At 58.1% G+C, this 26,205-nt stretch overlaps 1 protein-coding gene across 8 annotated transcripts in view; it reads left to right on the top strand.

Moving 5' to 3' along the window:
- The window catches only part of KIFC3 (kinesin family member C3), a 33,858-nt gene extending 7,939 nt beyond the window's left edge, over positions 1-25,919 (top strand). The window contains exons 4-23 of one of the 8 annotated variants that reach the window (XR_013163586.1): positions 1,465-1,538; positions 2,717-2,855; positions 5,782-5,984; positions 14,144-14,209; positions 14,699-14,842; positions 14,959-15,198; positions 15,597-15,770; positions 16,340-16,487; positions 16,598-16,728; positions 17,947-18,058; positions 19,204-19,385; positions 20,025-20,129; positions 21,826-21,956; positions 22,445-22,568; positions 22,825-22,954; positions 23,046-23,275; positions 23,644-23,778; positions 24,110-24,218; positions 24,619-24,756; positions 24,973-25,877. Coding sequence is in view for 3 of the 8 variants with exons in the window: in XM_077132560.1 (XP_076988675.1) it covers positions 2,717-2,855; positions 5,782-5,984; positions 14,144-14,209; positions 14,699-14,842; positions 14,959-15,198; positions 15,597-15,770; positions 16,340-16,487; positions 16,598-16,728; positions 17,947-18,058; positions 19,204-19,385; positions 20,025-20,129; positions 21,826-21,956; positions 22,445-22,568; positions 22,825-22,954; positions 23,046-23,275; positions 23,644-23,778; positions 24,110-24,218; positions 24,973-24,998 (2,529 nt within the window). In the remaining 5 variants the exon portion in view is untranslated. Of the gene's footprint in view, positions 1-1,464; positions 1,539-2,716; positions 2,856-5,781; positions 5,985-14,143; positions 14,210-14,698; positions 14,843-14,958; positions 15,199-15,596; positions 15,771-16,339; positions 16,488-16,597; positions 16,729-17,946; positions 18,059-19,203; positions 19,386-20,024; positions 20,130-21,825; positions 21,957-22,444; positions 22,569-22,824; positions 22,955-23,045; positions 23,276-23,643; positions 23,779-24,109; positions 24,219-24,618; positions 24,757-24,972 lie in introns of all 8 variants that reach the window. The other 7 variants (XR_013163585.1, XR_013163584.1, XM_077132561.1 and 4 more) reach the window with 7 other exon arrangements.
- Positions 25,920-26,205: the final 286 nt, after the last annotated feature.

Below are 26,205 nucleotides of genomic sequence, written 5' to 3'. Positions count from 1 at the left end.
CTACAGGGTTTACTATAAAGCATCTGATCACTCCTCTATTTGTATTGTTGCTGAATGCAGTGAGCCCCCTTTAGCAATGATCTGTGTAGACAGTATGGCGTATTTGCAGGGCAGTTCATCCTCTGCACATTTCTGATTAAGTCATGCATTCAGCAGATATTTATGAAGTGCTTCCTGTGTGCCAGGCTCTGAGCTGGGTGCTGGAATACAATGAAGAACAGAAATAGACTTTTCAGACTAGTGAAGGCCCCAGGAAGCATTGCATTTCCAGGGATGCATAAATGCAAATGTGATGATTGGCATACATGCAGGGACAGAAGGGAAGTAGCAGAGTGATCTGGGGGGGTGTTGCCAAGGCCCTCCCGGAAAGGTTGTGCATGAGAGAGAAGGTCTGCTGTCCCCGCGCTCTCTCCTCACGTCCACACGCATAGACACTGCCCTTTCTGGAAGCCGTGTTGGCAGAGTCTTGAAGGCACATGTGCAAATGGAGCAGGGCAGGGTTGGGGTGTGGGGACACGTGTGCTCTTCAAGCATGTCCTCCCCTTGGGCAGAGGAAATACCTGGGCCCTGGGCAGGGCGTGGCCCTAGGTCTTGCTCTGAACAGGGGTCCAAAGGTGGATGTAGCTTCGGGGCCAGTCTTGTGCTTCAAGGTGTTCCCCAGCCCTTCTTGGGGGGTTTACCTGAAAACCAAACCAAATGCTCCTTTTCTAAACCCATAAGGTCTGCCAGAAGAGCAGGTCCGATGTGAGCAGTTGAAACCAGAGGACCTGCTGTGTTTTTATCTCCTGCACTAGCCATTGGTAGTTAAATCGGGAGGAGGAGGTCAGAAACCCGGAGCCTCGAGTTGGGCGGTGGCTCTCTTCTTGAAGTTTGATTATGGGGTGTTGGGTTGTGGTTGCAGCTGAGTCCTGGGGTCAGCAGATCTGCTGAGGCTCTCCAAGAAGCCTCCGCCATCTCCCAGCTTCCATGCTTATTATGTTCCAAGCTTTTTTATGTGTTCAGGGGCTTCTGGGGCTTGGAGGTGGGGCTGAACTAGAGTCTAAAACATGGTTCCCAGGCACAGTGAGGCAGACCCTGTGGGCTGGGCGATCCCGCAGCCTCTCATCAAGCTGTTAAAATCTGAGAAGCACCCTATGGAGGTACTGCAGAAAATTCCTTACCCCCTGTGGGCCTATCTGGCCTTCCTGTGGCTTGGCCAACAGGCCAGAAATAGTGTAACCTTTGCTCCGGCCGGCAAATGGAAACTTCCAGCTGCTGCCCTTGCCTAAGTGCTCATAGAATGTCATGGCAGTTGGTCGAGGGGCAGGAATTCTCCTAAATCTGGGAGCTGTATTAACCACTAGCCCTCCTCGAATAGAACACGGGGTCTAGAGAGAGAGGGAGTGTACCATGAACACACCAGCCTGCTGATGTTGCTTTACTCTTCTTTTCAATTCTCTTTACTGGCTTTTCTGAATGTAAAAGTACACAAATTTGAAGATTACAGAACGAACATCATGGTAATGGCTACTATGTATTGCGCTCTCACTATGTGCCAGGTACGTTCTGAGCCCTTTGCTTAAGTTAGCTCAGTTACTCTCACATGAGCCGCCTGGGGCAGGAACTGTCATTATCATTTCTATTTTAAGAATGAGGAAACTGAAGCTTCAGGGAAGCTAAGGCACTTGCCCACAGTCACACAGCTCCCCTGCGGCTTCACTTCCAGCCTTTCCAACTAGGCTCTGAGCATTTAAAAAAGAAAATACAAAAAACAACATTTGTCTTTGTTTTGAATATAGAAGCCACAAGGAAACACAAAAACTTGTCCGTTCTCTCTTTTCCCCAGATAATCTCTGTGGACACTTAAAAAACAAAACAGAATGAAAACACTGTAGATACTTAGTAGGCTCAAAAAAACAAACTCCAAAAAGGTTCAAACTGAAATGTAAAAGTCCCCTGTCTGTTCTCCCATATTATAAGATTGTTTTTTTCCCCAATAAAGTTTAAATAATGCATGTCTCTACTCTTACCCACCACATATCATCCTCACCTCCTAGGAAGAACTGCTGTCTGTGTATTTCTCCAGATTTTTACTATGCTTGTTTTTATTTTTATCAGCTTCAAATGGGCTCATAACTTTACATGTGGTTCTGCTGCTTTTCTCTGGATGAAACTCTCTCTGCCCCCTCCACGCTTCCCCCGCCTGTCCACTGCTCTGCCTCCACCTCCTTTGCCTCTGCCCCTTCTCTACCAGGAGCCAGGAGCCCCCCGGAGAGCCATGGGGTGGGGGGGGAGGCAGAGGCTATGGCTTTTCCCATGGGTTGGCTGGACTCGAGTCCCATCTTCCTTGGCAGTCCTGGGGTGGTCCTAAGAGGGGGAGGTGTGGGTGGCAGCAGCTGGCGCCATGGGGGGGACCCCCTGAGATTGGTGCGCGCACAGCGGGGCTGGATGGCTGTGAGTAAGAAATGGGCCTGTGGGCCTCCGGCCGCGTGGTCCCTGCTCTGGCCTCACGCCCTGTCGCATCTGTGGAGATGGCTAGGTGGGCTTCACCTGAGGGCTGGCTGCCAACAGGGCTGGGAGAATTTGCCACCCACTTGCCGTGGAGCTGGGCCCATCTCCTCCCAGACTCCAACCTCGTGCTCCCCATCCGCAAAGGGGGTTCACCTCAGCTGCAGGCGCACCCCTCCCCTCCCCCACGCAGTCCCCTTCACGTCAGGTTCTGGTTGTGTCTTGGCAGCAGGCCCTGCAGGACAAGGGGTGCGAGAGCAAGAGTCAGGGGACGAAAGAAGAGAAGCTCCTGAAGAGGCAGGCGCCAGCCCCCAAGCGGGACCGGGAGGCCCCGGAAGCTGGCGGCACCATGAATATAGAAAAAACAGGTAAAGGAGCTCTGCCTGCCGCTGGGACCAGCCCTGCAGGGGCCAGCGCAGTCCCCACACAGCGTCCTCCTGCCCTCCCCAATCTGGCCCGGCCAGACCTGCTGCCCTGACACAGAAACTCAGAGGCCCCAGCCTCCCGATGCCCGATCGCAGGGACAATTGCCCTCTCTCTCGCCACCCTCCTCCTGATGCCCCAGGGGCCCCGCCCAGCGATAAAAGGCTTTGGCCAGCGAGGGTTGGGTTGAATTTCCCCACTTTTTGTCTTTTCCCAGCGCCTGCCAAAAGCAGGATGAGGGTGGCAGCTTCAAGGACGCCACCACCTGCAGAGAGAGGCTGCCTTCCTCCCCTCATATTCCCTGGGTTCCCTGGGGGACCCCTAGGACAGGGCTTTCACTTCTCTGCCTCAAGGCTGAGAAAAGAAGCTCCTGGCTCTGCTCTTCTCCAGCAAGGCCTGCGGTGGCTTCCAGAGGCTACTAGTAGGTCCTGGAGGATTCCATGGGCCTCCCCTTAGAGCCTCACAGGTCTGTGCTGAGGTTACCCAAAGGGAGGCCTGAGCCCAGTGGTAGCCAGGAAAGAGCGTCCTCGAGGGGCCTGAGGGGAAGGCCAGGAGCATCTGGGAAGAAGAAAATGTTGGGTCTTTGTATTGTCCTCCTCCAGTTGCCAAAGGTTAATTGTGTCCCCGAAGTTGCCCGTGTGGGCCCAGGAACCCCTTCTTCTCCAATGTGGTCCCAGAGCCACGCTTTCCTGTCCAGGCACGGGGCATGCCTGTGTTTGGTGACAGGCACTGGGGTCTGGCTGAGGTGGGCAGACTGGCTTCGGGCGTGGGCATCACCCACCCTTCGGGTGGGCTCCCCTCACTGGGCAGCAGAGACGCGACAAGAGAAGGGCCCACTCCCGTTCAAGTCGGGGGTCCAGGGCCAGGCCTGCAGTCTCTCCGAGCCCCGGTCCTGATGAGGGGCAGTGCTCCCGGGGAGGGTTACTGAGGTGTCCTCTGAAAACTTGTACCCAATACTGACCTCCAAGAGGCGTGCCCCCTCCTCAGCCCGAGGGCCGGGTGCAGTGCCTTGCCCCGAGCGTGCCTTGGATCTCTTCCCTCTTCTGACCTCCCTTTGCCTCTTCAAGATCTTTTCTCCAGGAGCAAGCGTTGTCCAGGTCCCCTTTCGGCTCCCCTCCCAGCCAGGGCCCTGGGACATCGGCAAGGGCCACGGTTGGGGGAACCCCACTAGGCGTGGGGTCAGCGGGTGTTTCAGAACCTCCTGTGATATAAGCAGTGTGCCCAGTGGGAAGGGCTGTCTGCTCTCTCAGCCAAACCCCGTGGCCTGTGCCTGCCAGTCATGGGTCTCCCTCACAGGGCCCAGGCTCATTTCCCAGGCTGCTTCCTTGGGCCAGGACCACTGTCCCTATTTCCATATGAAGACCCCGCACCCCCACCCCCGCCCCTCAGATGGCCAAGTCTGCTCTTGGGCCCCAGAGTCCAGTGTGTTCTCTCCCACACCACAGCAATCTGCAGAGGCCCGAGCATCCCAATGGTCACATGCACTCGTGGCTGCCCCGTGCTGGCCTGGAAGCCTCCCTCTGACCTCACTCTCGAGAACAGAGAGCAGCGGCCGGCCAAGTGCAGCGCGTGGGCTGTGTCATGTGCCGGCCACACAGCCAGGGCCGCTGGTTAAATGATGGAGCCGGCCTGCTACCGCCCTGCCCCAGCTCCCTGGAGAGACTCCAGTCCAACTCGTCCTCCCCAGGGGCTTGGAAGAAGGGGAAGCGCTGCCTTGTGTGCGAGCTCCCTACGCTGTCTAGAGGGGCTCCTCACCTGGCCACACCTCCTGGGACAGGGCTCAGTCATCCTCCGTTGTCCCAGAAGCCACTGCCTTCCCTGCGTGCTGCGTTCTGCTTTCTCTGCAGTCACGGGGAGCACACTCGCTGTGTCCCAATTGAAGCTGCCAAGTGGGGTGGGTGACTGCAGGTGCAAGTGGCTTCCTTCACAGGGCTGAGGATCCCGGGGGGTCCTGATGCCCCGAGGTGCAGTGGGGAGGGTTGGCTGTGCCCCAGATGCTGCTCTTCTCACCTCAATCCGGCTTTGCGAAGGACCCGCCTGGCCTTCCTGAGCGGAGGAGGGGAATGTCCCCTGCCCTTCCATCTCTCCTTTGTCCCACTTTCTCTTCCTCCGAGCCCGTTGCTGGCTCCCTGCCTTTCCTGGTGGCCTTGAAGTAAGCTGTGATGAGCATCCTCATTAGCGGGTCACCAGCCTTGATTCTCTGACCTTCTGTTGTCTGCCTGCTTCTCTCCTTGCTCCTGGTGGCTGTGGCCAGGCCCCCCAGCTCAGTATTTAGAGCGTTCCCCCACCTGTGTGGTCCCAGTGCATGGCCCCCACTGGGCTCAGGTTGGGCTCCCAGTGGGCCTAGCTGAGCTCCCAGCCTGTGTGCTGCATCCCTCTCTCATGTCCCGGTCTGTCTGTCCTTCACACATGCATTCTCCCCTTGCCCCCTCTGTGTAAGGGGGCTGGATGGGGGACCCCACTCCATTCCTTTGTAGTCTGGAGAGGGTTTGGGTTTAAAGAAATCCTGTTCCCTAAGAATAGCATTTTCTGGGGTGAGACCCTTAGACTCCTGGGGTTCATCGTTAAGAATGCCTTCTCAGCCATGATTCCTCGTGGCCTGGGTGTGGGAGGGGCGAGCCCATTAGACCGAGAACATATGCTTCCAGAGGAACAGTCCGCAGATGTTGCTGTCCTGAGTCCTGAGCCGGGCAGAGCTGCCTGCTGCATGGCTTCCTCCCAGGCAGACCCTGGAGGCCCTGCCACCCGGTGCTGCTGCTACTCCGGCCCCTCTGCTTGCTTTCCTTACCCGTGCCTGGCGTGACAGGTGCATCTCTTCCGCCAGGACAGGCCCTCTGCCGCTCTGCTGATCAGCCACTGCTTTGCTTGTAGGTGGGCGGCTCTTTGGCAGTGGGAGGTGCTCCAACCTGTCCGGGTCTCCGGGTGCAGCCCCCGTGGTGCAGAGGATGGTGGAGGCCATGTCTCAGTTGCAAGAAGAGAAAGCCCGGCTACAGGAGGAGCTGGTGGTCCTGCGGGAGAGGCTGGCCCTCCGCGACAGTGACCAGCAGGCTGTGTCCACCCAGCTGCAGAACCAGGTACTGTGGAACAGGTCAGAGGCCATTGGCCTGGGCACCTGGAAGCCTCCGGGCCACTGGCATAATAGACAGGCGGGATTACCCCCCGGGCCTTGGGAACGCTCTAGAGAGGCCTCCGTCTCCCATCTTGGTCATCTCTGATCCCTTCTCCTCGCGGTTGCCAGGGGCCAGGACCTGCTCCTCCGGGATGCGGTGTGGCTGTATCCGCAGGTGTGAGTGGAGCTAGGAGGTGCAGGGGTGCTGCCCACACGGTGGCCCCCTCTCTCCTCAGTGCACTGCAGTGGGCAGCCTGAGCAACCAAAACTCACTAAAATGGTCATCCCACAGGAAACTGGCAGGAAATTGAGTACTTTGTTTCCCATTAAATGCGGAGGATTCAGGAGCTGCTGTTGTTTATATGTATAAGGTGGATTTCTGGAAGTTTTCTGAAAGTTTTCTGGAAGCTTGAGAGAGCTGAAGGTTTACTCCAGTGGTGACCTCTCCCTCACTGGCTGGCTGGGAGGACTTTGGGGCTGTGCTACTTTCCTCTCTTTTCTCTCCCCGTCTGCGATTTGGGCCCCGATTTCCTGGGACTCAGCTCCCCACCCCTTGCCCCCAGCATTGTCCTCTCAGGGCTGTGCCTACCCTCCGCTCCCTGCCCAAGGCCCCCATCGGCTCCTCCCTGAGCTTTCTGTTGAAAGCCCTGCCTTCAGGAGGGCCAAGTCCTTTCTCTGTCCCAATAGCCAGATGCTCCCTCTTCAAGAGAGCTTCCCAGACCTGTGGGCCCTCTCCTAGAGGAGGCATCCTGAATGCTGCGATGTGTTCCCACTTCATGGGGCAGCAGATCGTTTTTCTGTACTTTTTTTTTTTTTGGTATGCTATACAGTGGAATCACATTTCATTATTTTTCCATGGGAGTATCCCATTATTGCAGCGCCATTTGTTGAATTTTTTGTTTGTTTGTTTGTTTGTTTGGGAAATGCATGAACTGGGAATGGAACCCAGGTCTCCCGCATGGCAGGCAAGAATTCTACCACTGAACTACTCTTACACCCATTTTTGTACTTTTTAAATGCAGCCTTGTTTCCAGCTTACAGGTGTGTCTTCTTCTCTGAGGATTATTTGTCCCACCCCTGGTGCCTTGCTGAGCTAGGCCCCTCACGCTCTGTATTTCTGTGGCTACCCTTATCTCATTGCTTTTCTGGCTCTGGTCTGTCCTGCCCTCTATCTGGGGGCTCCTCAAGGCAGGGTGTGTCATAGTGCCTGCCCATCTTCCTCCAGTGCTTGCTGAGCATGTCACATATGACAGGTACTGAGCCACCTGTGGGAAGGCCTAGTGCACAGTTGCATCCTGCCCTGACAGACGCTCGAGTCTGTGGGAGATGGGCTCTTGTTATATGCACACAGGTCAGGCTGGAAGAGTGACAGGGCCCTGAGAGAGGGACACACACTGGGCGTTGGAGGGCTTGTGTGAGGGGGCTTTAACCCTGTGGGGGGAGCGCTGACACTGGGGGCTGAGATTGGCTCAGAGCAGGGGAAGGTGTGTTCTGAGCTGAGGAGCAGCCAGTGCAAAGGGCCTGCGGCAGGAAGCACAGGATGGGTTCAAGAGCAGATGAAAGGCCTATGTGATTGGGCCATGGATGAGGGCAGATGCTGGGAGGTGAGGCTGGAAGGGCTGGCGGGGCTTGACCGGGTGGGTGAAGGGGTGAGTTGGGAAGTGGGAAGCAAGCGCGGAAGGGCTGTTGCTATGGACTCACAGCTTGGCATGCCCACTGTTAAGTCGATGGCTTGGCTTAACCACTGTCAGGAAGCTCTGCTTCTGGAGAGAATGCTCCACCTCCCCTGGTAACCCTTGAGCTGGTAGACTGTGAGAAGGAGTTTTGACTGGATCCAAAGACCACTGGGGAGCCCTGGGGGTTCTGGGGCAGTGGGTGATCTGAACAGAGAGGTGGTGCAGCCAGCGAGGGCGTAGGGCTGGGGGCAGGTCCCTGGCAGCCTCCCTGTCCTCCCTCCAGATGTCAGCAGGGAGGCACTGCTGGCGGGGTTCCCCCAGGGCTGTGAGGTCCATCTGGGGCCCACCCTGCAGGTTGTTTGCTCTTCTGACCTGTGTGAGGACTCAGCAGTTCTTCCCTTCCCCCCATCCTGGCTTAGGCTGTCTCGGTGTTTCACTTCCTAAACCAGTTACTTAAAAATTTTTGTCTTAATATCAAAATAAATTTAGTAGATTGAAATGCTAGTGATGAAGGAATGGGACTGGAAAAATGAATTTTTTTTCTGTTTTCTTTTGATTTCTTTTTCTGAATTGATGCAAATGTTCTAAGAATTGATCATGATGATGAATATACAACTATGTGATGAAAAAAAATTTTTGTCTTTCTAGTAACAGCTTTATTGAGATATTCACATACCAAAAATTCACCCCTTTAAACTGTAAGAATTCAGTGGATTTTCATATAGTCCCAGAATTATGCAGCTGTCACCACTATCTGATTTCAGAACATTCTCATCACCTTAAAAAGAAACCTCATATTGCCCCCTCCCCCATCAGCCCCTGGCAGCCAACAGTCCACTTTCTGTTTCTGTGGTCTGGCCTATTCTGGACATTTTATCTAAGTGGGATTATATAATATGTGGGCTTTTAGGGCTTAGAGCAAGTTTTTAAAACCCTTTTTCCCTTTAATGAGCAAAGCCTCCTGCAAGGGGGAAGCCAAAGGGAAAGGGACCCAGCCCTTGTGGGGCCTCAGGGCCCCAGCGTTCCTGCTTCGTTTGCTAGGACTGGCTCCCCTCCCCCAGGGACCCGGAACCAGAACGCTTCCTGGTCTTTGCCCACATTTGTCCCTGAACTTTCTGAGCCACAGTCCTTTTCTCATCATTTCTCAGGGATGCACCTGAAGCTCCGGGCCTGAGCCTCTCTCTGGAGGGTCCCACCCTGTGGCCCGCCGCCGGGGTCCTAGAGCCACTCACTGTGTGTCCTAAGGCTAGCTAATTACTCTCTATGCCTCAGTTTCCTCATCTGTGAAACAGCCCCTGATGAGATGGGCTAGTGAGTTGTTGGTGCTGCCACCACTGTCACCAAACTGGGAAGGTTTGGATTTGGGGCCACATGGCCAGGACTCAAGTCCTGGCTGTGCCACTTCATGGCTGGGTAGCTGTGGAAAGTCACTTCCTCTCTGAGTCTTCGTTTCCCTACGTTTAAACGGGGGCTAATAAAAATTGCATCATAGTCATCAGGCAGACAGACTGAGGGTCGACAGAAGAGACGGATGGAGCACTTCAAAGTGTGGTGCCTTGTGAGGGGCCAGCCCTGTGTGCTGTGGCCTCTTGCCAGCCCTGCTGTGGCTTTGCACACACTCTGTCTTTCCTGGGCTTGTGACTGTGGCTGTTCTGAAAACGAAGTCCCAGCTTCGTCCATGCTTGCCTCCCACTGCGCCCGCTTTGCCGTGCTTTTCCAGGCAGGCAGTGTAGCCTGGTGGTTAAGGAGGCAGGGCTCAGGGTCGGGGGTCACTCAGACCAGAGTTCAAATCGTAGGTCCCTGCTTAGTGGTCAGGCGACCTTGAGCAAAACCGACGCTTACTAACCTCTGGGAACCTCAGTTTCGTCCTGTGAAGTGGGGATAAGAGTTCTGACCTCAGGGATTGGGGGATTCAACATCATCACCCTTGGCAGTTCCCCACCCTGCCAGCAAACGCAAGGACTCAATAAATGGGGCTGCCGTTGTCACTGCTGGAACCTGGGCAGGCCTCGCCATCCCAGATGCCATGTGAAAGTGCTCGGGTTTCCTGTGAGGAGCACCCAGGCCAAAGGGCCACAGTCCCTGCTGACCTCTATTTTGGTCTGGCAGCTGGTCGAGGCTGAGGCAGTGACCGAGCCATGGCCCCGAACTCTGCTGGCCTCCCGTGGGCAGTTCTGGCGCCATGGCCGCTGTGTTCCTGAGGCTCTGCCAGCATAACGTATCACCCATAATGCCCCAGCTTCCCCTTGCACCTCAAAGGGGGACAGGTATTCATTGAGTATCTGCTACGTCCTAGTCACGTGCTGGTGTGGACTTTGGAGACAGTCCCTCCCCTTGTGGGCTGACAGCTTGTCCTCGGAGGCCATGACTGGCCGGCTAGCTCTTGCTCCCAGTGTGCCCTGTTTGGCTTTTTAAATGATCAAATTAGTTGCCAGCATTTAAATCTCAGTACAGTCCATGCAAATATATGGACTTCCTTGTAAGACGTGGAACTCCTGGGCTCATGCCTCCAGGTGGCACCTCCTGCTGGGAGCCGAGCAGCAGCTCCTGCCTTCGGCATTCCTCTGATCCTCCTGCCTCCCCCAGCGCCCCACAGGCAGCCACATCCTTTCCTCGGGCGTTGTGCTGGGCCCCTCCTGCCTGGTCCCCTGTCATTCTAGGCACTGGGCTCACCGAGAACCACACCAGACCGAACTCCCTGCCTCTGTAGAGCTCCTGCCCTAGTGACAGGACGCGCCATGTGCTGGGCCCGCTTCCGAGCACTTGTATTCTCTCACCAATCCCACTCAATCCTCGAGTACCCGCGTGAGCTGGCCTCGTCACACAGACGAGGAAACCCAGAGGGCTGGGTGCTTGCACAAGGGTCCCCTGGGGGCCAGGCCATGTCTGGATGCAGCCCCGGCAGCCTGGCTCAAGGGTGCATGTTCTCGCAGAAGAACCCAAATGTGGGGACTCGGCAGTGGAGGCAGGACCGGGGGTCAGGCAACCCTGGCCGGCGGTTGAGTGGTCGGGAGTCCAGCCTCCTGGGAGGGGGAGTATGTGGGGCGAGGACAGGGTGTCCCTTTCTGGCCCCCGGGCCCTTTCGCCCTTCCAGCTTGGCAGTGCTTTGGCTTTGCCCCCTTTTCCTCAGAAGACAGCTGATGAGCCCCTGGCCCAGCTTGGTGGAAGGAGGGCAGTCATCTGCGAGTTGTCTGTGAGCGGGGAGGCCGCCAGCCCCACATCAGGGCTGACAGTGAAGACACCCAGGCCTGGGTAGGGCTGCCCACCCCCTCCCCGCGGGGCGCTCTGCCTAGGAGATGGAAATGTGGGTTTGTGTCAGGTCAGCAGACAGGCCCCAGCTCCCCTTTAATGAGCAAAGCCTCCTGCAAAGGGGAAGCCAAAGGGAAAGGGACCCAGCCTTGGCGGGGCCTCAGGGCCCCGGCTTTCTTGCCTCATTTGCCAGGACCGGTTCCCCTCCCCCGGGGACCCTGAACCAGAACGCTTCCTGGTCTTTGCCCACGTTTGTCCCTGAACTTTCTGAGCCTCAGTCCTTTTCTCATCATTTCTCAGGGATGCACCTGAAGCTTTGGGCCTGAGCCCAACAGGGGCAGGGCTGAGGCTCACACCGGGGTGTGACTCAGTTTGTCTGGCCAGTGAGATGCTCAGGCCAGGAGAGGGGGTGAGAGACGCCGCATAAGCCCAGCCCGGCCCCTCCTCAGCCGTGGGGTTTTGTCGCGGGCAGCGCGTGCTCAGGACCGTGCGTGCTGTCCTTTGCCATCACGCCCGTAGTTACTAAGTATCTAGTGTGGGGTAGTCACACACAGGTGTGGGCGTGGAGGCGGTCCCTCCCCTCGCGGGCAGCCGTGGTGGGCTCAGACCTGCGGCAAGTGCATGAAGGGGCACCTATGGGGCGCACAGCAGGGGTTCCCCAAAGGCCCCTCGCCACTCCGCGTACCTGTGGTCAGGCTCCCGCTCAGCTCCCTGCTCGCTGCTCCCCCTGCCCCGAGCTCCTGTCTCCCTTCCTTGGTTTCTCCGACCCCTGCATGAGTCCTTCAGGTGTGTCTGTCTGTCTTCTTGCTCCTTTTCCCTCACTCGTAGAGACTTGCTAGCTCTCCCTTGCAGTCCAGGAGAGAACGGACACCTGCCCCTACCGCCCTCCTGAGGCAGAGCCCTCGGGGTGGGAGCAGAAGCATGCCTCGGTGGGAAGCTCACTTTCTCATTTCCCAGCCCCCAGGGGGGCTGCCCACTAGGGCGCGGCCACCCCCACTCAGGGAGGAGGCGGGGCCGGGCGGGGCTGCCCTGACCAGGGCGCCTGTGGGGTTGGTGGGCTGCCTGCTGCCTCCTCTGCCAGCGGGCAGTGCCCCAGGGCCCGGCACCTGGCCGCAAGGCTGCTTCTTCCCACCCGCGTCCTCGAGCCCGCCCCTCCTGCCCGGCCTGTCCTGTGGCAGCCGCTTCTTCGGAGATTCTGATTGGGATGCAAGAAGAGAGTGGAGTCTGGGCTGCAGGTCAGGGTTTCCAGGGTTTCCAAGCAAATCCTGGAAAACTCCACTTCCCCTGCACTGGGGTCAGAGTGTGAGGCAGTGCTAGGAGACGGGGAGGCCAGAGCGCAGCTGGCGCCTGCCAAGTGGGCCTTGTCGGGGAGATTTCTGATGGCAGAAAGTGGACGGTGGGGAAACCCTGACCTTTTCCAAAGGAAGTAGACCCACTAATTTCAGGGTTGGGGGATTACAAGAGGAATACGTGGCCTTTGTGGAGACTTAAAAAATACTGGAAACCATAAAGAACTTGTCAGTTGTAATTCTGCAGCCCAGAGACCTTCACTTTTTTGTGTTGCAGACAATGTTTTTTTTCTTTGATTTAATATATTGATGAGCCTTTCCCCCTGTCATTTGAAATTCCTGATAAACATAATTGTAACGATTACATCGTATTCTGTGTTATATATTTATCCAGCCATTCCCCTAATGTTGGGTTTTCGGGTCAGTTCTAATTTTGTGACTAGGGAATGAAAGTCTGGCTTATGCAAACCCTCCCAGACTCCCCTTTAGGGTGAAGGAATCGAGCAGCCCTAACGCCAGGCACTGAAAACAGGAGGCGGGGGTTGGGAGGGGTAGAGGGGTGCACAAGCTTCGCTGCCCGCCATCGTCCATGCCCTAGGGATTTCTTGGCCTGCACTTGCTAGCAGTGGCTGTGACTGAGACCTGATTGGGACCTGGCGTGGCCGGGCCCAGCCCTTAGGACACTGGCTTGTCCACTAGGAGGGCTTGGGCAGCCCTGGGTCTCCTGGCTCCTCCCCTAATCACGAGGGAGCAGCACCGCGGTTGTCGCTGGCCTGGTCTCAGAGGTGGCATGGGGTGGGAAGGGTCCCTTGGCCGCTTCCTCCCCGAACTGCTCAGAGGAGCAGAGGCCCATCTGCGTGGTTCAGCCCAGGGAGGCAAGGCCACCGAGCCTGAGTGCTGCCTGCAGACTCATCTGATGGCTCTTAAGCCATGTGAAATAGGGAGCTCGGACACATGCACACACAAAATCGAAACCTCTGGTCTGGCCTCTCTCAAAACGTCAGATGAATTGGGGGCACCAGGCCTGTGTTCCCACCTGGTCCCGGTCCACGGGGACGCCATTATGGCCGTCTCCTTGGGGGGACCGCGGGGGTCCAGTCCCGCACAGCCCTTCACCCTTCTCACCTGGCCGCTGCAGGTAACACTATACCTTACAGCAAGTCTGGCTCATCGCTGCACCTTTTCCAAGCTGAGGTGTGCTCATCACAGGATGTTCAGCAAAAAACACCCCAGACATGCTCTGATAAGCACTGGTGCCAAAGTCTGTCTGCTTTTGGGTTATTCGCCGAGGAGAGGTTCCCCGAGTGGGCCAGTGTGGGCCAGGGGCTGGGGGCCTGCAGGGAGGGCGTCTCTCTGGAGGACAGCTCCGGGAAGCGCCACTGCTCTGGGCTCTCCGCTTGGGGCTGACTCAGCAGTGGGTGGCCTGGCCTCCAGATGGGGTACAAGTCCCCTTCTCTCTTAGTAGCCCTGGTCAGCAGTAGCTCTCCTGCCAGGCAGGGTGGGGGCCAGGGTGGACACAGGAAAATTCTGGGGCTGGGCAAGGGCAGATCTGGGTTTTGTAGGGCCTGGAGTTTATACAGTTTGGGGTCCCCTTTAAAGAAAAAGAATACAGGATTACAAATACAAAAGTAGGTACAGGGCCCTGGAAAAGGGGATGGGAGTAGGGGTTCTGTCCCTTGCACCTGCCCTCCAGACTTTCCCAAGAGCCCTGGTCTGGCCTGGTCCTGCGGGTGGGAGGGGGCGCCTGGTCAGGTCTCTTTCGCCCGATGCTTGAACACAGGGAAGGTCGAGAGTCGAGGGGCCCCCAGAAGCCATGCTGGGTGTCCCTGGTACCAGGAGCAGAGCGAGGCCTGGGTGGGGGCTGGGCAGGAGGAGCAAGGCTTATGGTGACCCTGACTTTGTGCCGGCAGGTGGGAAATCGGAAGGAGAAGCTCATTAGCCAGGCCCAGGAAGTGAGCCGACTGCGACCAGAGCTGGTGAGGTCTGGCAGCGCCATCCTCAGCCGGGTGGGGGCTGCCCGGCCCGGTCATTCCTGAGACAGGGGTGCCAGCCACAGCTGCATCCTGGCCGAGCAGCCCCCTGCCCTCAGAGGTCATGGGATTTGTGGCGGGGCATGTGTGTGTGTGTGTGTGTGTGTGTGTGTGAATTCTCCTTTGCTGATGCACAATGGGAGTGTGAACTCTTGTGGATAAATATGACTTTTTCTTGTTACTTTCACACTCAGGAAAATAGAAGTGGGGGAGGGGCAGCGGGGAAGCAGTTCCTGTTTTACCACCCTTCTTGTGCCTTCTCTCCTCTCTGCCTTTATCTTTATTTCTCTCTTCTCTCTCCTTCACTGTCCTTTCTGCTCTTCACCTGCTCTTTGTCACTCCCTCTCCTGCACTCTCTGCCAGTCTCCTCTCATCCATTTTTTCCCGCTGATCTGCCTTTGCCACATGTGCCCCCTTGGCTCCTGCTCTCTGCAGGGAGGCACCGACCTGGAGAAGCACCGGGACCTGCTGATGGTAGAGAATGAGCAACTGAGGCAGCAGATGCGGCGCTGTGAGGCTGAGCTGCAGGAGCTGAGGGCAGAGCCGGCGGGGACCTGCCCTGGCTGTGAGCACAGCCAGGTGAGCAGGGTGGGTGGACGTCCCCCCACCCAGGCCCCAGAGGGCCCAATGGCCCCCTCAATTCCTGACAGTCCCCACCCATCTCTCTGCCTGTGTGTCTGCCATCCGCCTTGCAGGAGAACGCCCAGCTCCGCGACAAGCTGTCGCAGCTACAGCTGGAGGTGGCGGAGAGCAAAGGCATGCTGTCAGAGCTCAACCTGGAGGTGCAGCAGAAGACCGACCGGCTGGCCGAGGTGGAGCTGCGGCTCAAGGACTGCCTGGCGGAGAAGGCTCAGGAGGAGGAGCGGCTCAGCCGGCGCCTGCGTGACAGCCACGAGACCATCGCCAGCCTGCGGGCCCAGGCGCCGCCTGTCAAGGTGAGCCCGGGTGGGGTGGCACGCTGGGACGGAACCGGCCCAAGCTGTGATCCCAGTGCCCAGGGCAAGGCCAGCATGTAGCGGCATGTTGTTTTGCCCCTGGGACCAGGCACATAGAGGGTACTCAACACTGATCTGGGGGTACCTGCTGCGTGCCAGGCTCCGAAGCAACGCATCCTCCAGATTCTGCCCCTGTCTTTGTAGTTCTTGCTATTCTGTGTCCTGGCTGGGACCACCACCAGGCTTAGCAGGTTCTCCTTAGGAGAAGATTCCGGGGGGCCAAAGCCAGGACCTCACAGCTCCCCTAATTTTTTTTCTGGAGGCCCTTAGTGGGATATTCCTGAAGGTACCCCCCCACCACCCACCACTCCGTGCCCCCCTCTCTTCTGGCCTTGCAGTATGTCATCAAGACGGTGGAGGTGGACTCGTCCAAGAGTAAGCAGGCCCTCAGTGAGTCCCAGGCCCGGAACCAGCACCTGCAGGAGCAGGTGGCCATGCAGAGGCAGGTGCTGAAGGAGATGGAGCAGCAGCTGCAGGGCTCGCACCAGCTCACAGCACAGCTCCGGGCGCAGGTGCACAGGCCATATGGGGGTGCGTGTGTCTGTGTATGGAGGGAGGGGAGGGAGGCAGTGGGTGCACGGCAGCCGGGGAGCTAGAGGGACTGGAGGAGGGCCAGAGGCCACCTCCCAGACAGGGCACAGGTTAAGCTCTTAGAGATCCAACAGACCTGGCTCTGAGTCCCTCTTCCCCCCATTGGCATAGGACTAAGAGCAAGTATTGCCTACGCCTCCATTTCCATATCTGTAAAATTACTCTGATGAGAGAATCCACTTCACAGTGGATTCCCAAGAGGCTCTTCCTGCAGGCCCAGCATAAAGGTGGGCTCTGGAAGGACCACTGCTCATCATCATCCTAAGACATGCTCCCCAGGGTATGTCTTGTGACCCTGTATCTGCAGAATCGGGTTATTGCTGGGGATATTAATTGCAGGAAAGTGGTAGCTGCACAGGGCTTGTGGGATCGAGATGGCCATTCAACCCCCGTGCTCAGTGTGTGTTCACGTATGTGTGCGGGGTCGGGGTGGGCCTCTTTTCTGGTCCCCGCCCCACCCTGTGGCACTGAGCCCTCCCCTGGCCGCCAGATTGCCATGTACGAGTCAGAGCTGGAGCGGGCCCACGGGCAGATGCTGGAGGAGATGCAGTGCCTGGAGGAGGACAAGAACCGGGCCATCGAGGAGGCCTTTGCCAGAGCCCAGGTGGAGATGAAGGCTGTGCACGAGAACCTGGCAGGTGAGCCTGCTGGCTGGGCTCCCACCCCCACCGCCTGCCGGCCTGGCCCTGGCCTGCCCCATGCCACAGCCCTTGGCCCCATCCACCTCCCACCCCTGGTGGCCCCACAGGTGTCCGGACCAACCTGCTGACGCTGCAGCCCGCACTGCGGACCCTCACCAACGACTACAACGGGCTCAAACGGCAGGTGCGCAGCTTCCCCCTATTGCTGCAGGAGGCCCTCAAAAGCGTCAAGGCCGAGGTGAGCACCGAGCGGGCCGGGGAGAGCCAAGGGGGCCGGGGAGAGCCGAGGGGGCCGGGGACAGCTGAGGGGCCAGGGAGAGCCGAGGGGGCCGGGGAGAGCCGAGGGGGCCGGGGACAGCTGAGGGGCCAGGGAGAGCCGAGGGGGCCGGGGAGAGCTGAGGGGCCAGGGTGAGCTGAGGTAGACACAGCTTCCACCCAGGGCTCCCTTTCACAGCTCAGATAAAGCCCCCCAACTGTAGCCCACCCCTCTCCCCTCCACATACTGCTGCCCTCATAGACCCCATTTGAAAACACAGGCTACGTAGGGGGTCGGTAATGGGTGTTTGTCTTATGATTCTTTAAGTCAAACAAGTATGCTACATATATTTTTATACCCGACACATGCCATGTATATTCTTATCGCTGTAAGATTTCATGTAAGTTTTTAAGACATACTTGCACAGGAGGAGTAGATAGCATCGCTTAAGGGCCTCCTACGGGTCGAGCCTTTTATAGCTGTTGGAGCCTTGAATTTGTATGACAGCTCTACAGGGCGGAGAAGCTGATGTGTTTTGGGAATAGAATATAGCTTTCCTTAAAAAAAAAAAGAATGTCAGTAATACATGGGCATGGTGAAAAATTCAAATGCGGCCGAAGGGCATCAGATGAGCGGAATGGGCCTCTCCTGCTGCTGCAGCCCACTCCCCAAAGGCACCTGTACCCCACCATTTCCCTAGGGCGTCTTCTGAGTATGTCAAAGCCCATCATGCAAATGTATGTGCATGCTTCCTTCCACAACTTGGTGGATGTGTAGTTTTGCACCTTGCTGTTTTTCTCCCCTATGACATTTCACCTGGAGACTTTTATCTACCTTTTCTACAGATCCATGAGTTAGAAAATTGGCTCCATTTTACAGATGAGAACATTGAGGCTCAAAGAAATTGAGCAGGTTTCCACAGGCCAAGGGCAGATCTGGGCTGTGGGTCCAGGCATGTCCTAGCGTAGTGAGGTGCTGTGCTGCAGGTCAGGCTGGTGCTTGGCTCTTTACTCATAGGCAGGGTAACTGGGGGCTTGGCCTCCTGGGTCTCACCTGTACAGTGGGGATGAGAGCAAGCAGTACTTGCCCAGGGTTACTGGGAAGTACGAAGCGTGGCAGCACGCCTCAGGTACTCAGCCCAGGGTGGGGTGGTCCAGCGAGGCGAGCGGGGCCCCTGATGGCTGTGCGCACCCCCACCAGATCGGCCAGGCTATCAGCGAGGTCAGTAGCAACAACCAGGAGCTGCTGCGCAAGTACCGCCGGGAGCTGCAGCTGCGTAAGAAGTGCCACAATGAGCTCGTGCGGCTGAAAGGTGACTGTCAGGCGGGGTGAGGCCTGTCTGTGAGGTGCTATTTTAATCTCTATGGTAGATTAGGAAACCGAGGCAGAGAGAAGTCAGAGAACTTGCTCAGAACCACTTGGCTAGCCAGTAGTCCAGCTTGGATTTAGACTCTGATCTGTCCAACTCTGAAGCCAGTGTTCACCCAGGCTTGGGGTGGCCATGGGGTGGCTCTACTGGGTGGTGGTGGCCGGAATGTGTCTTAAGCTTGAGACTCCACTCATTCATTGCACGAAGGACAAAGAAGCGCCTGCTCTGTGCCAGGTATGGTTCCAGGCATGAGGATTTGGCTGTGAGCCCCACAGTTGCCACCCATGCCCTCAAGGCACTCAGCGTGCTGAGAGAACAGACAGAAATCACTAGCACCCCAAGAACCCTAACGCTGCCCCTCTTACCAGGGCTGGGGCTGGACTCCTGGGAGGAGTAACTGACAGGTGGTTGTGTGGGTGGGGGGCTTCCAGAGGTGACGCTAAAGGTGAGACCTGGACTGTGAGGGGGGATGGATAGGTGAAAAGACAGGGAGGGTCTGTGTCAGCCGTGGTCAGTTTTCTCTTCATTCTGGGAGCTCTGGGATCCCAATGAAGGGCTTGAAGCAGGGGCTGGCATGATGAGATCTGTGCCTCTAGATGCCCCAGGGGCTGCCTTGTGCCTACACCCATTACCTGTCTGCTACTTACCCACCTGCTGTTTCTCCTGTTTGCCATTCTCATTCCCATCACCTGTCCTGCCATTCTCAGTGCCCTTTTAGAGTAGTTAGGACAGTCCCTTAGGCCCAGGTGGGCCCAGACCCCTTGTGGTGTAGGTGGGGAAACTGAAGTCCAGAGAGAATGAGTGTCCACTTTGGCATCCCACCCAGACCAGGTGCCATGCTTGACCTTTTCTCCCTGTCCCCAAGGCAAAGCTCCCACCCTCAGCTGGTCTGCCTAGGAAGAAAATGTACCAATAAGTGAATTCATACTACAGTGTGAATGACTGAGAACAACTTTATAGGCCCCCTTGCCCTGGGGCGGCCTTGCTTAGGTGGTGGGATGAGTCTGCTCAGGACACCAGTGGACGCCAGGGCGTGGGTAGTCAGGTCTTGACCCGCTGTGCCCATCGCGCCTCCCCCACCAATCCAGGGAACATCCGGGTGATTGCCCGTGTCCGGCCGGTCACCAGAGAGGACGGGGAAGGGCCTGAGGCAACCAATGCTGTGACCTTTGATCCCGATGATGACGCCATCATTCACTTGCTGCACAAGGGAAAGCCCGTGACCTTTGAGTTGGACAAGGTCTTCTCCCCGCAGGCCTCACAGCAGGACGTGAGTGTGGCCCTGGGGGATACCTGTGGGGGAGGGGCAGAGAGCAGTGGAGAGAGGGAAAGACAGACCAGGGTCCCTCTTTCCTTCCTGCCTAGAGAGGGAGGAGGGTGGAAAACTAAGGCTGGTGGTCTTGGACGCTTCCCTCAGGGAGGAGAGGTCAAAGGCCAATGCGCAGCCCCTCCCACCCGCACGGCCCCTCCAGCCTGTGGTACTTCTGTGTCAGTCCTGGGGCTCTTCCTTGGAACCCCCACCCCACCCCGAGCCCCGACATGTGAGAACCATGTGGTCCTGGCCCAGGGCCTCTCTGCCTGGCCTGCGTCCTCCTGCCCCAGTGTCTGGCTCAGCTTGTGCCCTGCTCTGTCCATGGAAGGGCAGCAGAGGCCGCCCCAGGCAGGAGCCTGCCGTTGACCCCCATCTTGAAAGCAGATTTCGCCAGGGCAGGCCCCTGAGCCCCACGGCCAGGCAGCCACTTCCTCGGGTTCGTGGCAGGAAACCCTATCCCATCTTCCCCCAGGCCCCCGACAGCCAAGTTGCCCCCTGAGGTCTGATGTAAATGACAGGAACACCACGGACTCCCCAGCAGCCATGGTCCCTGCAGTCCTGGCAGGGCCTCTCCCTCCATCCCACATCCCTTCCCAGGTGTTCCAGGAGGTGCAGGCCCTGATCACCTCCTGCATTGATGGCTTCAACGTCTGCATCTTTGCCTACGGCCAGACAGGCGCTGGCAAGACCTATACGATGGAGGTGGGTGTGGCTCCGCTCTGGCTCTGTGGCAGGAGAGTGAAGCCTGCCCCTTGCTGCTGCTGTCCAAGGTTTCAGCATGGCACGCGCCGTGTGTGTGTGTGTGTGTGTGTGTGTGTGTGTGTGTGTGTGTGTGTTTGCCTTACTTGCCCCCATGACCACCAAAGAGCAGAGCCCGCTGTGTTCTAGGTGGCCCTGGAGAGGGGTGCACCCTGCCTAGGTGCGTGCAGCACAAGGGGAGCAGGGCGGAACTTCAGCCCCGGGCCATCCGGCTCTGCTCTGCCTCTGCCTCCCACCTGCTGGGGGGCTGAGAGGTTTGAGGGTGTCCAGTCCCAGAGGTGAGGGGCTGGGCAGGTGGGTATCACCATCAGAGGAGCATCGGCCAGTGCAGAGTCCAGGGCAGACCACCAGCATGGCCCCTCAGTGGCTGTCACTGTCGTTTAACCATGTTTTTACTGAGCTCTGGAGTTAAGACTGGGCTCTGGGGGATATTGGGGTGAATGAGGTGGGGTCTTAGCCCTCCAGGGGACTTGGGCAGTGGGAGACAGCCACATAATGGCGATATGGGGCGGCCACCACTTACTATTGCTCCCAGGGCCCAGCAGTGCTTTGTCCCCCCACTCATGGGCCCCCTCCCTCCGGGGATGGTGGAAGCACATGGCAGGGGGTAGGGGTATGGGCCAGGAAGAATCTTGATGGTGGAGAAAGGAAAACGGAAGGATGGTGCTTGGGTTGACTTTGGTGTGGTAGCATTTCCCTGGCTCTTGAGGGGTGCCAGGAGACTCCCCAAGGAGGGGAGGACTGAAGAGGCAGGCATCTGCTGAGGCCTTTGGCACCCTTTGGGACCCACCCAGGTAGTCCTCTCTCCCCTAGTCCAAACCCTGCTTGGAGCTGAAGTGACGAGGTCAGGTCAACCCTCAAACAGGCATTTATCCTCCAAAACCTGTTTACCGAGTCCCAGTGTGTGTCAAGCAGTCTCTGTGGGACCCACCCCCCAATAATCACACAAGCAAATTGGATTGGAGGGAGGACTGAAGAGAGGATGAGGGGAGGACGGAGCAGCCATGGAGGTGTCTAGGAAAGAGCCCACCGGATAAAGGGAACAGCAGGGCCCAGCTGCCAGGCCAGAGCGGGTTTGGTGTGATTAAGGCCTGGTAAGGAGGCCTGTGCAGCTGGAGTGGAAGGTGGAGTGGGGGCTGCTGCCAGAGGAGAGGCAAGTACCAGACAGTGGGGAGCTGTCAGGGCCCAGGCGAGGACCCTGGATTTTCTTCTAGAAAGGCTGGCGGCCCATCCGGCCCCAGAGCGCTCGCCCACTGTGCCTGTGCACATCCTCCAGCACCCAGAGCCCAGCTCATGCCCATGTGTGCCCTGCCCCCTTCCAGGTGGCCCAGCAGGGCCTGGGGTGCACTGGTGGTGGTAGCACCATGTGCAGGCCTGGCCAGGCGCTCCACGTGCTGGCCTTGATGTTTCACAGTGGCCCCTGAAGTACGGTGCTGTTTAAAGAGGGGGAAGCTGAGGCCACGGGGTGAAGTTGCTGGAAGCTGGTGGAGGGGGTATTTTGTGGGGCAGACTGACAAGCATGTTGGGGCTTTGAGCAGGGAGACATGCCTGTGAGGGGCGGCCAGGAGGCGTGGGGGTGCCAGCGACCGAGTAAGCAGCTGCAGAGTGCAGCTCATGGGGCCTCTCCCGCCATCCCCAGGGAACCCCCGAGAACCCAGGCATCAACCAGCGGGCTCTGCAGCTGCTCTTCTCTGAGGTGCAGGAGAAAGCTTCCGACTGGGAGTACACCATCACCGTCAGCGGGGCCGAGATTTACAACGAGGTCCTCAGGTGGGAGACAGTAGCTTGAAGGTCAGGCCTCACCCATGGAGGGAAGGGGGCGGCAGGGTTGTCCTGAAGGGAGTCCAGGGGTCCAGATGAGGCTATGAGGGGCCCCAGGAAGGGGCTCAGCTGTATGTCCCGACTTGGCCCAGGTGTGTTAGGGGGTCCCAAGGTCCTGCAGGAGGGGCTCTCAGCCTACCTGCAAGACGCACTTGTAAGAGTTCCTTGGAAACATTTTCCCTACTTACCTGTAGGCTAAGCCTGTGCCTGCTCCCCCGAGGTGGTGACAAGAGGGTGGGGGGCTCAGTACGTTTTGGAGGCAGGAACAGTGCAGGCCCCAGAGCTTTTGGGGGCATCAGGTCTGTGCCTTTTCAACCGACTGAGTGCAGCGTGGGGGTCTGCAGTAGTAGAGATGGGTTGAAGGAGTGGTGGTGGGCTAGGGGAGCTTCCAAGTGGAGGCCTAGAGGAGGGAGTGACCAGCCTGCCTGTCCCTCCAGGGACCTGCTGGGGAAGGAGCCTCAGGAGAAATTGGAGATCCGGCTGTGTCCGGATGGCAGCGGGCAGCTGTATGTGCCAGGGCTGACGGAATTCCGGGTGCAGAGTGTGGGCGACATCCACAAGGTGCGGGGCTGGTGGGCAGGGAAGTAGGGCTGGGTCTGCTGGGTGTGGGGGGCAGGTGGGGATGCTGGAGAGGCCCCCAACCTGCAGTAGGCCAGAACTGGGTTCTGGCGCACGCTCTGCCATGTCCTGAGTGTGACTTTGGGATAGTCCCCTCACTTCTCTGAACCTGTTTGCTTATCTGTAAAATGAGAGGCTGACGCTTCCCCTCCCAGGGGGACGGGGTGATCTGGAAGACCTCAGTTTACTCCCTCCTCAGGTGTTTGAGTTTGGCCACACCAACCGCACGACAGAGTTCACCAACCTGAACGAGCACAGTTCGCGCTCCCATGCCCTGCTCATCGTGACGGTGCGCGGTGTGGACTGCAGCACGGGCCTGCGCACCACGGGTGAGCCAGGGTGCCAGGCAGCCCGCCTGCGGACTCCGGGGACCCCCACCTCCCCGGGGTAGCCTTGACCTGCCCAGCACCCTCCCTGCAGGGAAGCTGAACTTGGTGGACCTGGCCGGCTCGGAGCGCGTGGGCAAATCGGGGGCGGAGGGCAGCCGCCTGCGGGAGGCACAGCACATCAACAAGTCGCTGTCAGCCCTGGGTGACGTCATTGCTGCGCTGCGCTCCCGCCAGGGCCATGTGCCCTTCCGCAACTCCAAGCTCACCTACCTGCTACAGGACTCGCTCAGTGGCGATAGCAAGACCCTCATGGTGGTGCAGGTGAGGGTCTCCGGCGTGCTGGGTGGGGCAGCCCTCAGTGTGCAGGGCTTGGCCAGCACCAGGACTCTGGGATCTCTCCCCACACCCCCAGCCTTGCAACCCCTATTATCTGTGACTCCAAAGACAGTGACAACCCCCACCCCAGCAGTAGGCCTGGCCACTTGCACGCCGTGTACTTCACAAATTCCCTCCATTGTGCCTTTACTGTGCCGCTTGCCATGAGGATTGTTTCCCCCTCCCCACCCCCAACCCCACCCCAGCTTCTCCAGTTTCCAGCCTGTGCACTCCTCACTGGCCATGCTGCTCCACTGCACAGCGTGGGGGTCACCAGCTGGCCTGGGTGGGACGTGAGCTCCGTATTCCTGTAGGTGTCCCCCGTGGAGAAGAACACCAGTGAGACGCTATATTCCCTCAAATTTGCTGAGAGAGTGCGCTCCGTGGAGCTGGGCCCCGGGTCCCGTCGGGCAGAGCTTGGGTCCTGGTCAAGCCAGGAGCACCTGGAGGTACCAACTGCACAGGCCTGTCTCAGGCCACGCTGGTCAGATGAGGGAGGCTGGGAAAACTAAGCCTGGAGTGGTAGACTGAAGGGCTGGAGCCAGAACTCGAACCAGAGCCCCAGCACTAACTGGTTGGCCTTTTTGCATATATTATCTCATTTAATTCTTGCAATAACTGGGAGGCAAGAATCATTCTTATGCTCATTTTTGCAAATGAGAAAACAGAGTTTCAGGAAGTTAGGGAAGGGGGCTGTGGAGGGATCATGGGCAGGAGGGGGAGGGGAAAAGGAGGGCCAGAGCTACCACGCCCCCAGCCTGCCTACCCCTCTGTCCCCAGTGGGAGCCAGCTTGCCAGACGCCACAGCCCTCGGCACGAGCCCACTCAGCCCCCAGCTCCGGGACCACTAGTCGCCCTGGCTCAATCAGGAGGAAGCTGCAGCCCTCGGGTGAGCCTTTGGGGTATGGGCCATGGTGGGTGGGGGAGCCTCCCCTATTGGTCCATCAGTCAACTGGGCTGCCCTTCCCTGGATGGGTTTCTTTTCTAGTTTATAAAACGTTTAAGAACCTGTTTTACCACCTCTCTAGCCCCCTGGGAAGTAGTCAGGACTGTTGTGTACCCACATAACAGCTGGGAAATCTAAACCCCCAGGAGGAGCCAGTTCAGGACACGAGTCTCCAGGTCTAGGCTGGCTGGGCCTAGGCCATGCCGACCCTTTCCAAAGCAGGCCCAGCAGCCCTGGCCTTCAGTTTTCTGGGGGTGGAAAGGGCTCCGTTTCCCCCATGAGGAATGAGGGTGGCCACAGGACAGGGATGCAGGGCTGTTTTCCCCTGCTTGGCCCCACTCAGGGAAGGGCCTGGCAAGTCCCTCAGACCAGAGGGGTAGGAGCAGCAGGGTCCTGTGGGGCCCTGGCCCCAGGAAAGCCCACCAGTGAGACGCCTGTCACTTTGATTTCAGCCTGACGGCTGGGGCTGCAGAGTGTCTAGGTGAGTGTGGGGCCAATGGCTCACAGCTGCCCCCGCCTGCTTGCCCACCTTGGGTTGCAGGGCTGGGCCAGGGAGTTCCGCTGCTGAGGGCTGGCTCTGTCCTGCTATCTGCTCGTCTATGTGCTTCTGCGGGTCCCCCCGTTCCTAGCTTGCCTGCCAGAGGCCACGATGTTGACAGTCCTGGTGCTGACCTGATCCCACCTCTCCCTCCTGCAGGGAAGTTGAGGCCAGTGCCTTTGTGACAGACATGCCCACCGTATGGGGGCAGGGCCTGGGTCCCGAAGCCTTGCTGGCCTGTTCCTGCTGCAATGCCTTGACCCCAGGAGGCAAAGGTGCAACGCGGAGGCTCCCCTTCTGCACTGTCTCCCCTCAGAACTGAGAAACATGCGCAGAAGGAAATGTCTCAGCTGTGGCTCTGAGCCCAAATGGCATGGGTGGGACTGGCAGGCCTGGCCATCAGAGAGCTGGGTCCTCGTAGGGAGGGCAGGGGTGTGTGGGCCCCTCACCCAGTAGGGTGAGGGAGTTTCCAAGGGCCCTTGCCAGAGCTGGTCCAGCTCCTCTCCCTCTTCCAGCCTGCAGAAGACTGGGTGGTCTCTCCTTATGGGTGGGCTGAGGAGCTTCCAAGAAGGCCCTGGAACTGGGCCATGGTGACCCGGGTAGGTGAGGCACCAAGAGGCAACCTTGCCTCCACTCTCTCCGAGGGCAGCCTACATAGCTGGGTGTGTACATAGTGTTCCTGGGTGGACACAGGAGTGGGCTCTCCCTGCCCTGGGCCGGGCTGTATTTATGCTGGCAGAGACTGGCGGGGGTGGGAGCCATGTGCTCCCCTCATCTGCCCATCACCAGGGTCTTGCTCACTGGTCTCTGGATGTTTCCTCCCTCTGAAGCCCTATTTAAGAACTTTTGGTAACTTAGCCATTTTTACTTATTAAAATAAAATTTTTTACACAAGTTAGTCTGCAAGTGTTAGTCTTTTGAGGTTGGGTCTGGAAGCCCCAGCTCGGGGGCACAGGGCACCAGCACATGCTGTACTCTCCCCACAGTGGCCGGTCACCTCACAGCCCTCCTGGATTGGCGTCCCCCTCTCTGGGTACCTGCCTTTTTCTGTTGCCCATGGTCACAGCTGCTGTCCTCAGGCACCTGCTAGTTCACTGACCAATCCATATACACTTCAAAAACAGGCCACACACTTTAAAAACTGAGGCTTGAGAGGTACAAAGGCTGCCAGAGTCATGGCTGGGGTCTGCACTGCTGCCCTGACTCCACTGCCCACCCTCTCTCTAGCCTGGTCTTGGTCCTCTTGGACTAGCACCACCCACCTCCTAGTGCCTATAGGACACCCCCTCATCAATGGGGGCTTTTGGTCTACACCTGGTTTCAACTTTGGAGGAATCTATACAGGGCTTCATGGGGCCCTCCCTCTACACCTGAGCTGAACCTGAGAGCTGT

The sequence above is a fragment of the Tamandua tetradactyla genome, chromosome 16, assembly GCF_023851605.1.
Source record: "Tamandua tetradactyla isolate mTamTet1 chromosome 16, mTamTet1.pri, whole genome shotgun sequence".
Taxonomy (NCBI): Eukaryota; Metazoa; Chordata; class Mammalia; order Pilosa; family Myrmecophagidae; genus Tamandua; species Tamandua tetradactyla.
This window is presented reverse-complemented; position numbering and strand designations above follow the sequence as displayed.